Genomic DNA, 12396 nt, shown 5'->3' with positions numbered 1-12396 from the left:
CCCTCCCCCGTTCAGCACCCTCTCACCTGCCCTGTGTCCAACTCCTACCCCCAACCCTGACCCCCACCTCAGGGTAAGTTTACTGCAAGGATCTTATAGAGGTGTATAAAATCATGAGAGGAATATATTAGGTAGATGCGCTGAGTCTCTTGTCCACAGTCGGTGAATCAAGGACCAGAGGACATAGGTTTAAGGTAAAGGGGAAAAGATTTAATAGGAGTCTGAGGGGTAACATTTTCAGAAAGTGGGTGGTGGGTGTATGGAATGAGCTGTCAGGGGAGGTAGTTGAGACGGGGACTATCCCAAAATTTGAGAAACTGTTAGACAGGTACATAGACCTTTGAACTGGTATTTTGTTGGGTCACATGCTTGATCAATGGTGTTTTATCAATAATGTTTTATTATTATTAATGTTTAGTGTTTTCTGAGTCATTCGTAGCTGTCACTGTATGTCATGTTGTTACTTGTGGGCGGAGCACTAAGGCAAATTCCTTGAATGTGAATACTTTGCCAGTAAACTTAAGGGCCTGTCCCATGAGCATGCGACTCCATGCGGCAAGTGCGACCTAACATGGTCACTTGATCCGTATGGCCTCGCGGGGCCAGTCCCATTTCAATCGCCGGAGCCATATGGAGATGTGCGGAGCTGGTCCCGACATCGCGTGGGGCTCCATAAAAATGACCGTGTTTAAAAATTCTGCGCGGCAACGGCCTGCCGGCCCGCAGCCTCCTCAACGCCATACGTCAAGCGCGAACTTCCCGCGGACTTCACTCGACCTCCGCGCGGCCCCCGCTTCTGATTAGGTTACGCTTGCCGCATGCAGGCGCGCACTGGTTGGACCAGCCCTTGACTTACTAACTTACTTATTTACTTAGATAGGACAGATTTGGAGGGATTTGGGTCAATTGCGGGTATGGCTAGTGTAGCTGGAGCATGTTGCCAGTGTGGGCAGATTGTGCCAGCCTGAATGACCCCCTCTGGCAGCGGGATCCCTATTATCCCCCACCCTCCGCATTATGGGGAGATTGTGGACGTTCTCGATCGTGAAGGTTGAAATGTGAAGTGAATGCTGCAGCAAACAGGAAGTACGCAGCTGCACTGAGAGAGGAAACAAGTGGCAGAGAGGAAGTTCAGCAACGCAATGAGGAACTCAGAAGCTAATTCTAAAGATGAACATCACGAGTGTTTCAGGAAGGGTGTGACTGGTGTGATCGTGGTGTGCATGCAGAAAGTGTGACAGACTGAGTGCCATGCATCTGTGCACAGTGTGTGTGGGCATTTGTGGAAAAGGGGGTTGGCAGTGAGATCAGTGTGCCATCCCACTGGGCAGAGTACACTCCACTGGGCACAGTACACACGCACTAGGCACAGTACACACACACACACACTGGGCACAGTACACACACACACTGGGCAGAGTACATCCCCCACTGGGGGAAGAGCAGTGCTGTTTGATCAGAGCCTTGCGCTTTCTCAGGTTGGCCGTTGATTTCTGTGCATGAGGTCACCAGGCTGCTGCAGGTCCTGCCCACAATGGGCGCAGCCCGTCTGGAACCACCATGAATTTTGGTCTCCTAATTTGAGGAAGGACATCCTTGTGATTGAGGCAGTTCAGCATAGGTACACGAGATTGATCCCTGTGATGGCGGGACTGTCATAAGAGGAACGATTGAAAAGACTAGGCTTGTATTGACTGGAGTTTAGAAGGATGAGGGGAAAATTTATAGAAACATATAAAATTATAAAAGGACTGGTCAAGCTAGATGAAGGAAAAATGTTCCCAATGTTGGGCGAGTCCAGAACAAGCCTTAGAATAAAGGAGAGGTAATTTAAGACTGAGGTGCGAAAAAAAAATTTCACCCAGAGAGTTGTGAATTTATGGAATTCCCTGCCACAGAGGGCAGTGGAGGCCAAATCACATGATGGATTTAAGAGAGAGTTAGATAGAGCTCTAGGAGCTAGTGGAGTCAAGGGATATGGGGAGAAGGCAGGCACGGGTTATTGATAGGGGACGATCAGCCATGATCACAATGAATAGCTCGAAGGGCTGAATGGCCTCCTGAACCTATTTTCTATGTTTCTATGTTCTATGTGTCTATGTTTCTAAGTGTCTGCCACCACCATAACTGCACAACCACCATATCTGGCACCACCACACGTCTGTAAGAAAATGCAGGTGATTCCACAGGTCACCTAGTGGCAGAGACACGTTCAAAGCAGTAAGCTTCAGGAGCTCTCATCAGGAGAAGATGCTTCAATAAACAGCCGTCAGTACAAATCAGGTCCAGGCACTGAGACTGCTACAACTGCGATATCACAGTGTTCGGTTTTAACTGGAGCAGTTAGAGAAGGGGAGGAGCAAATGTGAGCGAGAGGCCAGTATCAGGGTGTTTGTGGAGCAAATTCTAGAGTTTCCTTCGTAGAAATAACAAATTGCAGATGCTGATTAACATACGAAAGGAAACAAAGTACAAGAGTAATTCAGCAGGTCAGGCAGCATCTCTGGGGAGCATGGATAGGTGAGGTTTTGGATCATGACTCTTCAGACAGAACGTGATGTGGGAAAGAAAGATGGAAACGGGGAGTAGCAGGACAAAGCTTGGCAGGTAATAGGCAAGGGGAAGGTACACAAAATTGCTGGGGAAACTCAGCGGGTGCAGCAGCATCTATGGAGCGAAGGAAATAGGCGACGTTTCGGCCCGAAACCCTTCTTCAGACTGGGCCTGAAGAAGGGTTTCGGCCCGAAACGTCGCCGGGTCTGAAGAAGGGTTTTGGCCCGAAACGTCGCCTATTTCCTTCGCTCCATAGATGCTGCTGCACCCGCTGAGTTTCCCCAGCAATTTTGTGTACCTTCGATATTCCAGCATCTGCAGTTCCCTTTTGAACAATAGGCAAGGGGAGTTTCTGATAGGCAAATGAATAGAACAAAAGGCCAGATATAAGAAAGGAAGGTGTGAGACAGGTTTGACAGGAACTCAGAAGCTAATTCTAAAGATGAACATTAGGAGTGTTTCAGGAAGGGTGTGGCTGGTGTGATCGTGGTGTGCGTGAAGAGAGTGTGACTGACTAAGCACCATGCATCTGTGCCCAGAGTGTGGGCATTTGTGGAAAAGAGGGTTGGCAGTGAGATCAGTGTGCCCTCCTACTGGGCACAGATGAACCCCCACTAGGCAAATTAATAGAATAAAAGACCAGATATAAGAAAGGAAGGTGTGAGACAGTTTTGAGTTGCAGTCTGGAATTACAAGGCCAGTGCATTGTGGAGTTTGCATGTTTTTCTGTCAGTGTGTGGAGTCTTCAGATTACACAGTTTGTGTCATCTATGTTCAGGGCCTGGGTGCTGGAGCACGACTACTCAAAAGGAGAGGAGCAGAGATCTCCGACATGGTGGGCAGGGACAGTGAGCGGGGGAAGTGGCTGTCATGGGGGAAGTGCGGGGAGAGAGAGGCAGTGAGGGGGGGGAGAGGCAGTGAGGGGAAGTGGGAGGGAGAGACAATGAGGGGAGTGAGGGGGGAGTGGCTGTGATGGTGGGGAGGGGGTGATGGGGGAACGGGCAGTGAGGGGGGATAGTGAGGGGAGAGAGGCATTGAGGGGGAGAGAGGCAGTGAAGTTGGGGAGGGGCAGTGAAGGGGATTCGCAGTGAGGGGGGACTGAGTTGAGTGGGGATTCAGCGGGGGTAGGCAGGCAGGGGGGGTTGCTGGTGAGGGGCAGAGGATCAGTGACAAGGGGGGAATTTTGTGAGAGGGGATGGTTGGGGGAGCAGTGCTATGTGATCCGAGTTAGGTGTTGCCTCAACTTAGCTGCTGGTAACCGTGTGGAGGTTTCCAGGTTGCTGGAGGTCCAACCCACCTTGAACCAGCCAGTCTGGCACTCACACGTCTGACATGACCACAAGTCTGGCACTCGTGCGTCTGACTCCACAACACATCTGACTGTCACACGTCTGACACCACCACGTTTGGCATCCACACATCTGGCATCCACACATCTGGCATCCACACATCTGGCACCCACACATCTGGCATCCACACATCTGGCACCCACACATCTGGCACCCACACATCTGGCATCCAAACATCTGGCACCGACACTTCTGGCACCCACATATCTAGTACCATCACACGTCTGCAATAAAAGGGAGGTGACACCCCAGGTCACCCAGTAAACTTCAAACCAGTAAACTTCAGGAGCTGTTGTTGGGAGAAGATGCTTCGATAAACAGTCATCAGTACAGATCAGGTCCTGGCACTGTGACTGTTACAACTCTGCGATATCACACTGTTTGGTTTTAACCAGAGCAGTTAGAGAAGGGAAGGAGCAAAATTGTGAAAGAGCGGCACTTTCAAGTGTTTGTGAAGAAAATTCAAGTTTGTTTTGAAGAAATAACAATGTGCTGGAGTAATTCAGCAGGTCGGGCAGCATCTTCACGAAACGTTGATATGTGAGGATTCGGGGGTGGAGGGGGGGTTAATAAGAGGATTTCAGTATAGGAGTAAAGAGGTTCTTCAGCAGTTTTATAGGGCTCTGGTAAGACCACATCTGGGGTATTGTGTGCAGTTTTTGGTCTCCTAATTTGAGGAAAGACATCCTTTTGATTGCGGCAGTGCAGCGTAGGTTCACGAGATTGATCCCTGGGATGGCGGGACTGTCATATGACGAAAGATTGAAAAGACTAGGCTTGTATTCACTGGACTTTAGAAGGATGAGGGGGTATCTTATAGAAACAAATAAAATTATAAAAGGACTGGACAAGCTAGATGCAGGAAAAATTTTCCCAATGTTGGGCGAGTCCAGAACCAGGGTCCACAGTCTTAGAATAAAGAGGAGGCCATTTAAGACTGAGGTGAGAAAAAACTTTTTCACCAGAGAGTTGAGAATTTTTGGAATTCCCTGCCACAGAGGGCAGTGGAGGTCAAATCACTGGATGGATTTAAGAGAGAGTAAGATAGAGCTCTAGGGGCTAGTGGAATCAAGGGATATGGGGAGAAAGCAGGCACAGATTATTGATTTGCGACAATCAGCCACGGTCACAATGAATGGCGGTGCTGGCTCGAATGGCCGAATGGCCTCCTGCTCCACCTATTTTCTATGTAATAGCGAGGCGGGTAATAGGTGAGGGGAGTTTTTTGATAGGCAAATTAATAGTGGCATGGGGAGGGTGCGAGGGAGAGAGTAGGCAGGGGGTGGGTGGGCATGGAGAGGGTGATAAGGGGTGGGTGGGGAGGGAAGAGTGGGCTGTGGGAGGGTGGGCAGGTTACATTGGCAAGGGAGTGTGAGCACTGGGTTGGGTACAGTGGGCAGGGGAGGATGGGCAGCGCAGAGTAGGCAGTGGAGGATGGGCAGGGGAGAGTGGGCAGGGTAGAAATTGATCCTGATTCCTTCGAGGAGCATGACCCAGAAGCCGCGCTCGCTGTGGTATGATTCAAAGCAAGCTCGGCTCAAATGCCATTCACTTTATTTCTGCAGCTGGGAAACTATTCTGAGAGATAATTATTCCTGTGTTTGATGGTGGATCTTTCATCCTTGTTTAATGGTTTAATATTGAGGAACTCAACATGCCCCCATTGATCTTTGCAACCAGTGGTCTTCACTGGTTCTTGGAAACATTCATACTTTTGGGGAAGTCCAGAACTATTGAATTGAATTGAATTGAATTGAATGCCTTTATTGTCATTCAGACCTTACGGTCTGAACGAAATTTCGTGCCTGCAGTCATACATACAATCATACAATAATAACAACAATAAACACAAATTAACACCACCACAGTGAGTCCTCCAAGCACCTCACTGTGGTGGAGACAAAAATCTTAGGGCTGCAGTCTCTTCCCTCCTCTTCTCCCTCTGTGCTGAGGCGATACCCCACCGGGCGATGGTACAAACAGTCCCGTGGCTCACCGAACCCCGCAAACGGGCCGGCTCAGGGTGGTCGAAGCTGCCGCCCTCCAGTCCAACGGACGCAGCCGCTGGCCTGCGGCTCAACCCCGGACTCAGGTCATAGCCGCCAGAACGCCGTCCCAGCCACCGGAGCACCGTTCCAGCCCCGAGCCGGATCGCCCTCACGTGAGTGCCGTTCCTCCCTTGAGCTGGGCTGCACCGACGGGAGCGCCATTCCACCTCGAGCTGGGCCGCTCCGACGGGAGCGCCATTCCACCCTCGAGCTGGGCCGCTCCGACGGAAGCACCGTTCCAGCCGCGAGCCGGGCCGCCCTCACGGGAGCGAGCCCAGGGCAAGTCCTGACTGGCTCTGCCTCCGGAGTCTCGAGGCCGCCAGCTCCGCCATTAGGCCTCAGCGCAGACGGAGGCAGAGAAGGGGGATACGACAAAAAAGTCGTATTCCCCCGAAGAGAGAGACAGCAAGCCCCGTTTCAACCCCCCACATAAACACAACCTAAAAAACAAAAACTAACTAGACAAAACGAAAAAAAACAACATAAAAAAGTAAAGACAAACGGACTGCAGGCGAGCCGCAGCCGTTTACCAGCGCCGCCACTTCCATCACAGTTTAAGGATAAGAGGGAAGTCTTTTAGGACCGAGATGAGAAAACCATTTTTTACACAGAGAGTGGTGAATCTGTGGAATTCTTTGCCACAGAAGGTAGTTGAGGCCAGTTCATTGGCTATATTTAAGAGGGAGTTAGATGTGGCCCTTGTGGCTAAAGGGATCAGAGGGTATGGAGAGAAGGCAGGGATGGGATACTGAGTTGGATGATCAGCCATGATCATATAGAATGGCGGTGCAGGCTCGAAGGGCTGAATGGTCTACTCCTGCACCTATTTTCTATGTTTCTATACTTGTTATTAAATATTGCTGCATTGATGACGTTATAGATCTTTTTCTAGAGCGCCCAGCTCTTGGTCCTGCCTTCTGATTCCTACTTGAGGTTCCTTTGTTTGTGTTTTGCAGGACAATATCTATGAATTACTGAATACAATGGACTCCTGCCAAATGTACATGGATATTGTAAGTATTTGTGCAGAACGGGGATGAGAGGCGGGCAGACAGGGGTGCATGGGTGGGCAGTTGGACGGGCTGAGGGACGACTTGGGCACACATCCCTTGTGGCCAGGTTGCAGCACTCCTCGAATTCCCCTAAGCTCTACAATGGTTGTAGTTTGATATTACCGGTACAGTTGCCATCTGTGAGCAAGGGAAACAAGGCCACACATGGTGCAGTAGGCAGAGGCAATGTGGAAGGGAAGATGTGGGAGATCCAATGACTGAATCAGCGCAACACTTGCTATACTTGCAGAATGTAAACTATGACCTGACCAGGGGTTACCTGGAACTGGTCACCACCTACATCTCCCTGGTCCTCTTGCTGGCTCGCATTGAGGATCGCAAGGTGCTGCTTGGTCTGTACAACGTCGCCTATGAAATGTCCAATGGTACCAGGTAAGGCAATGACAGGCACTATGAAGGAGGAGAGCAAACAACCCCCCTCCCTCCCCCTCCCATACTCCCTTCTTCCCAATCCCTCCCTCCTCCCCACAATCTCCCCCTGCTCCATCCCCTCGCGCTGCCTTCCCCGTACTCCCTTCACCCCCTGCCCTCCTCTCCTCTGCCATCCCACCCCTCCATCCCCATGCTCTCTCCCTTCCGCACTCCCTCCGTTCCACTCCCTCGCCCCTCCCCATGCACACCACCTTCTGTCCTCCTTTCCCCTCCCTCCCTGGCCCTGTTCCCATCCCTCACCCCATCCCTCACGTTTTCTCCCACGTTCTCTCCTTCCCCCACCTTCCCCTCATTCCCCACATTGTTTCCCTCTCCCCACCCCTCGCATTCTCACCCTCCCCCCACCCCCCACATTCTCTTTCCCACACACATTATCTCCATCCCCCACATCCTCCCACCCACCTCCAACATTCTACTCCTCCACCACATCCCCCCCCCCGCCCCCCCCCCCCATGTTTGCTGTCCCTCCCCCCACACCCCCATGCTCTCATTGAAATAAATCCCTTGTGTGCAAATTCAATGTTGGTTTACCTTCCTTCCATCAGTGACTCCAGTTATTCGAGGCTTGGGCAGATGTTCCTGGATTATGACCACCCAATGAAGAAGCTCGCCGAGGAGTTTGAACCCCATTGGAAAGTGAGTCTTCCTTCAGCCAATGCCATCATCCTGATTTTTCCAGTGAAAAGATGTTTGGATCCACTTGTTTTATTCCTTGTTCCTCGTGCTTTTGCATCAATAGACAATGACAATAGGTGCAGGAGGAGGCCATTCGACCTTCGAGCCAGCATCGCCATTCAATGTGATCATGGCTGATCATCCCCAATCAGTACCCCGTTCCTGCCTTCTCCCCATATCCCCTGACTCCACTATTTTTAAGAGCTCTTTCTAGCTCTCTCTTGAAAGTATCTGGAGAACCGGCCTCCACCGCCTTCTGAGGCAGAGAATTCCACAGACTCACCACTCTCTGTGAGAAAAAGTGTTTCCTCGTCTCCGTTATAAATAGCTTACTCCTTGTTCTTAAACTGGGGGCCCTGGTTCTGGACTCCACCAACATCGGGAATATATTTCCTGCCTCTAGCATGTCCAAACCCTTAACAATCTTATATGTTTCAATGAGATACCCTCTCATCCTTCTAAACTCCAGAGTGTACAAGCCCAGCTGTTCCATGTCTGCTGCATATGACAGTCCCGCTATCCCGGGAATTAACCTTGTAAACCTACGCTGCACTCCCTCAACAGCAAACTCCCTCAATCAGCCGGTGTTAATGGTCCATCCTTCAGCCCTCTACTCCATTTCACTCACGGTTGTGCATTCTGTGAACTTTCTTAAGTACATCATCTAAGCTGCTCAAATTTGTGTAACTTGGACAGATATCCTGATGTGGAAACTGCAGTAGAAGGATGCCGACTCGACTGTCACCTATCCATGTTCCCCACACTTGTTGCCTGACCAGCTGAGTTACTCCAGCACTTTGGACCCTCTTTATGGGAACTACTATAGAAGGGTCCCAATCAGAATCTCACCTATCCATGTTCTTCGCACATGCTACCTGACCCGCTGAGTTACACCAGCAAGATATTACCTTCTTTAAGGGAAATACACTCAGTAGTTGTGTCAAGGTACGGGCTGCAAGTGTGGGGGCCCTTCACATCAACTGGAGCTTTGGAAGAAGGATTAAGAGGGAATTGTACTTCCTGTTGCTAAATGCTGCCTGTTCAGCTGATGCCCTGGTCTCTATGACTCAATGCAGCGGTTAGGTCTTGTGAAAAAGGCACGGTCACCGTGTAAGATTGCGCCTCTTCTTCTTGTTGTAGCTCCTCACCGACGCTCTCCTCAGTCTACAAACCCTCTTCCTGAGGAGAAACCTCTCTGCTGATCATTGGCGCAGTGCTCAGTTGCTGAGTTTGATCAGTGCGGCCAACACCATGCTCACACCTGCTGCTTCCAATACGGTAAGCACAGCGATCCCTTCTCACTCAACATTTCTTTCTTGAGTTTGACAGTGTAAGAATTGATCATTTGTCTTAACAGGTAAAACCAGTGGATGCGTTGTGTTGCTTTATTTCTGCATATATTTCAATTGTCATTAGAAACGGGAATAGTGCCGGAGGATTGGCGTACTGCGCATGTTGTTCCATTGTTTGAAAAGGGTTCTAAGAGTAAACCTAGCAATTGTAGACCTGATAGTTTGACGTCAGTGGTGGGCAAATTAATTGAAAGGATACTTAGAGATAATATATATATATAAGCATCTGGATAAACAGGGTCTGATTAGGAACAGTCAACATGGATTTGTGCCTGGAAGGTCATGTTTGACTAATCTTCTTGAATTTTTTGAAGAGGTTACTCGGGAAATTGATGAGGGTAAGACAGTGGATGTTGTCTATATGGACTTCAGTAAGGCCTTTGACAAGGTTCCTCATGGAAGGTTGGTTAAGAAGGTTCAATTGTTGGGTATTAATGGTGGAGTATCAAGATGGATTAAACAGTGGCTGAATGGGAGATGCCAGAGAGTAATGGTGGATGGCTGTTTGTCAGGTTGGAGGCCGGTGACTAGTGGGGTTCCACAGGGATCTGTGTTGGGTCCACTGTTTTATGTCAGGTACATCAATGATCTGGATGATGGTGTGGTAATTAGGATTAGTAAGTATGCACATGATACTAAGGTAGTGTTGTGGATAATGAAGTAGATTTTCAAAGTCTACAGAGAGATTTAGGCCATTTGGAAGAGTGGGCTGAAAGATGGCAAATGGAGTTTAATGCTGATAAGTGTGAGGTGCTACATCTTGGCAGGACAAATCAAAATAGGACGTACATGGTAAATGGTAGTGAGTTGAGGAATGCAGTTGAACAGAGGAATCCAGGAATAACTGTGCACAGTTCCCTGAACGTGGAATCTCATGTAGATAGGGTGGTAAAGAAAGTTTTTGGTGTGCTGGCCTTTATAAATCAGAGCATTGAGTATAGAAGTTGGGATGTAATGTTAAAATTGAACAAGGCATTGGTGAGGCCAATTCTGGAGTATGGTGTACAATTTTGGTCGCCTAATTATAGGAAGGATGTCAACAAAATAGAGAGAGTACAGAGGAGATTTACTAGAATGTTGCCTGGTTTTCAGCAACTAAGTTACAGAGAAAGGTTGAACAAGTTAGGTCTTTATTCTTTGGAGCGCAGAAGGTTAAGGGGGGACTTGATAGAGGTCTTTAAAATGATGAGAGGGATAGACAGAGTTGACGTGGATAAGCTTTTCCCACTGAGAGTAGGGAAGGTTCAAACAAGTGGACATGACTTGAGAATTAAGGGACAGAGGTTTAGGGGTAACATGAGGGGGAACTTCTTTACTCAGAGTGGTAGCTGTGTGGAATGAGGTTCCAGTGGAAGTGGTGGAGGCAGGTTCGATTTTATCATTTAAAAATAAATTGGATAGGTATATGGAAGGGAAAGGAATGGAGGGTTATGGTCTGAGTGCAGGTAGACGGGACTAGGGGAGAATAGGTTTTTCGGCACAGACTAGAAGGGCCGAGTTGGCCTGTTTCCGTGCTGTAATTGTTATATCGTTATATGGTTATATGATCCTCTCCTGCATCTCCTGTAATTTTAGTTTAGTTTAGAGATACATCATGCAAACAGGCCCTTCCGCCCACTGAGTCCGCACCAACCAACAATTCCCGCACACTAACAATATCCTACACACTAGGGGCAATTTACAATTTGACCAAGTTTACAAAGCCAATTAGCCCATAAACCTGTACATCATTGAAGTGTGGGAGGAAACTGGAGCTCCCGGACGAATCCCACACAGGTTACGGGGAGAGCGTACAAACTCCGTACAGACAGCACCTGTAGTTAGGATTGAACCCAGGTCCCTACATCTGTGAGGCAGCAACACTATTGCTGTGCCACCTTGCTGCCCATTAATTAGTTCTTAAATCCATTTGCACTTCTATGGCCTTGCGAAATAATGTTGAATCTGGGAGCTAAGTTCCAATACCTGTTAAATTGAAAACATCTTGATCTAAGCGTGACTTCTGGGTCAGAATTATATCAGTATGTTTGGTCGGACATTTAAATCTGGGCCATTTATCAGCCACGTCGGTCATGCAGTTCGTGGAAGCCGAAAGTCCCTAAACCCTCAAATCCAGTCGTGCATATCATTATCTTTGTTTAACTGGTAAACCTAGAAGATTAATGAAAGTAAAATGTATGGGTTCCCATTCAGATATCAGTAGCACTGATTGTTTGCCTTCTGGCCGCATGGGGAAATGACAGTAATCGTTCCAGTAATCATTGTCTTTTGCTTCAGATGCCGTGTGAATACTTGTCACTGGAAGTAATGGCGAGATGGATTATCAGTACGTATAACACAGCAACACCCAACACTCTCAATGTGTAGGAAGGATCTCAGATGCTGGTTTAAATCGAAGATACACATAAAATGCTGGAGTAACCCAGCGGGTCAGGCAGCATCTCTGGAGAGAAGGAATGTACACAAGATACAAGAAAAACTGCAGTAAACCAAAATAAAATGGATATTTCTATTAAATGCAAAAGTATCAAATAGTGTCCAACTTCCCAGTAGTGCAGCAAAAAGGAATTTTAGCTTGAACTTTCTGAACTCTCTCATTGAAATTTACCAAATAGTGAAAGGCCTTGATAAAGTAGATATGGAGATGATGTTTTCACTAATGGGAGAGTCTAGGACTAGGGACCATAGCCTCAGAATAAAAGGACGTACAGTATATTTAGAAAGTACATGAGAAGATTTTTTTTGAGTCAGAGGGTGGCGAATCTGTGGAATTCATTGTCGCAGTCGGCTGTGGAGTCCGTCATTGGAAATTATTAAGGCGAATATTGATAGAATCTTGATTAGCACGGGTGTCAGAGGTTTATGGGGAGACAGCAGGAGAATGTGGTTGAGAGGGAAAATAGATCAGCCGTGC

The 12396-nt window shown here is 48.4% G+C and overlaps 1 protein-coding gene across 1 annotated transcript in view; it reads left to right on the top strand.

Moving 5' to 3' along the window:
• LOC116967685 (nck-associated protein 1-like) overlaps positions 1–12396 on the top strand; it is a 183726-nt gene that overhangs the window by 17847 nt on the left and 153483 nt on the right. The window contains exons 4-8 of the mRNA XM_033014275.1: positions 6907–6963; positions 7253–7395; positions 8001–8091; positions 9271–9408; positions 11760–11808. Of these exons, the coding sequence (XP_032870166.1) occupies positions 6907–6963; positions 7253–7395; positions 8001–8091; positions 9271–9408; positions 11760–11808 (478 nt within the window). The remainder of the gene's footprint in view (positions 1–6906; positions 6964–7252; positions 7396–8000; positions 8092–9270; positions 9409–11759; positions 11809–12396) is intronic.

The sequence above is a fragment of the Amblyraja radiata genome, chromosome 41 (genome assembly GCF_010909765.2).
Source record: "Amblyraja radiata isolate CabotCenter1 chromosome 41, sAmbRad1.1.pri, whole genome shotgun sequence".
NCBI classification, from domain to species: domain Eukaryota; kingdom Metazoa; phylum Chordata; class Chondrichthyes; order Rajiformes; family Rajidae; genus Amblyraja; species Amblyraja radiata.
This window is presented reverse-complemented; position numbering and strand designations above follow the sequence as displayed.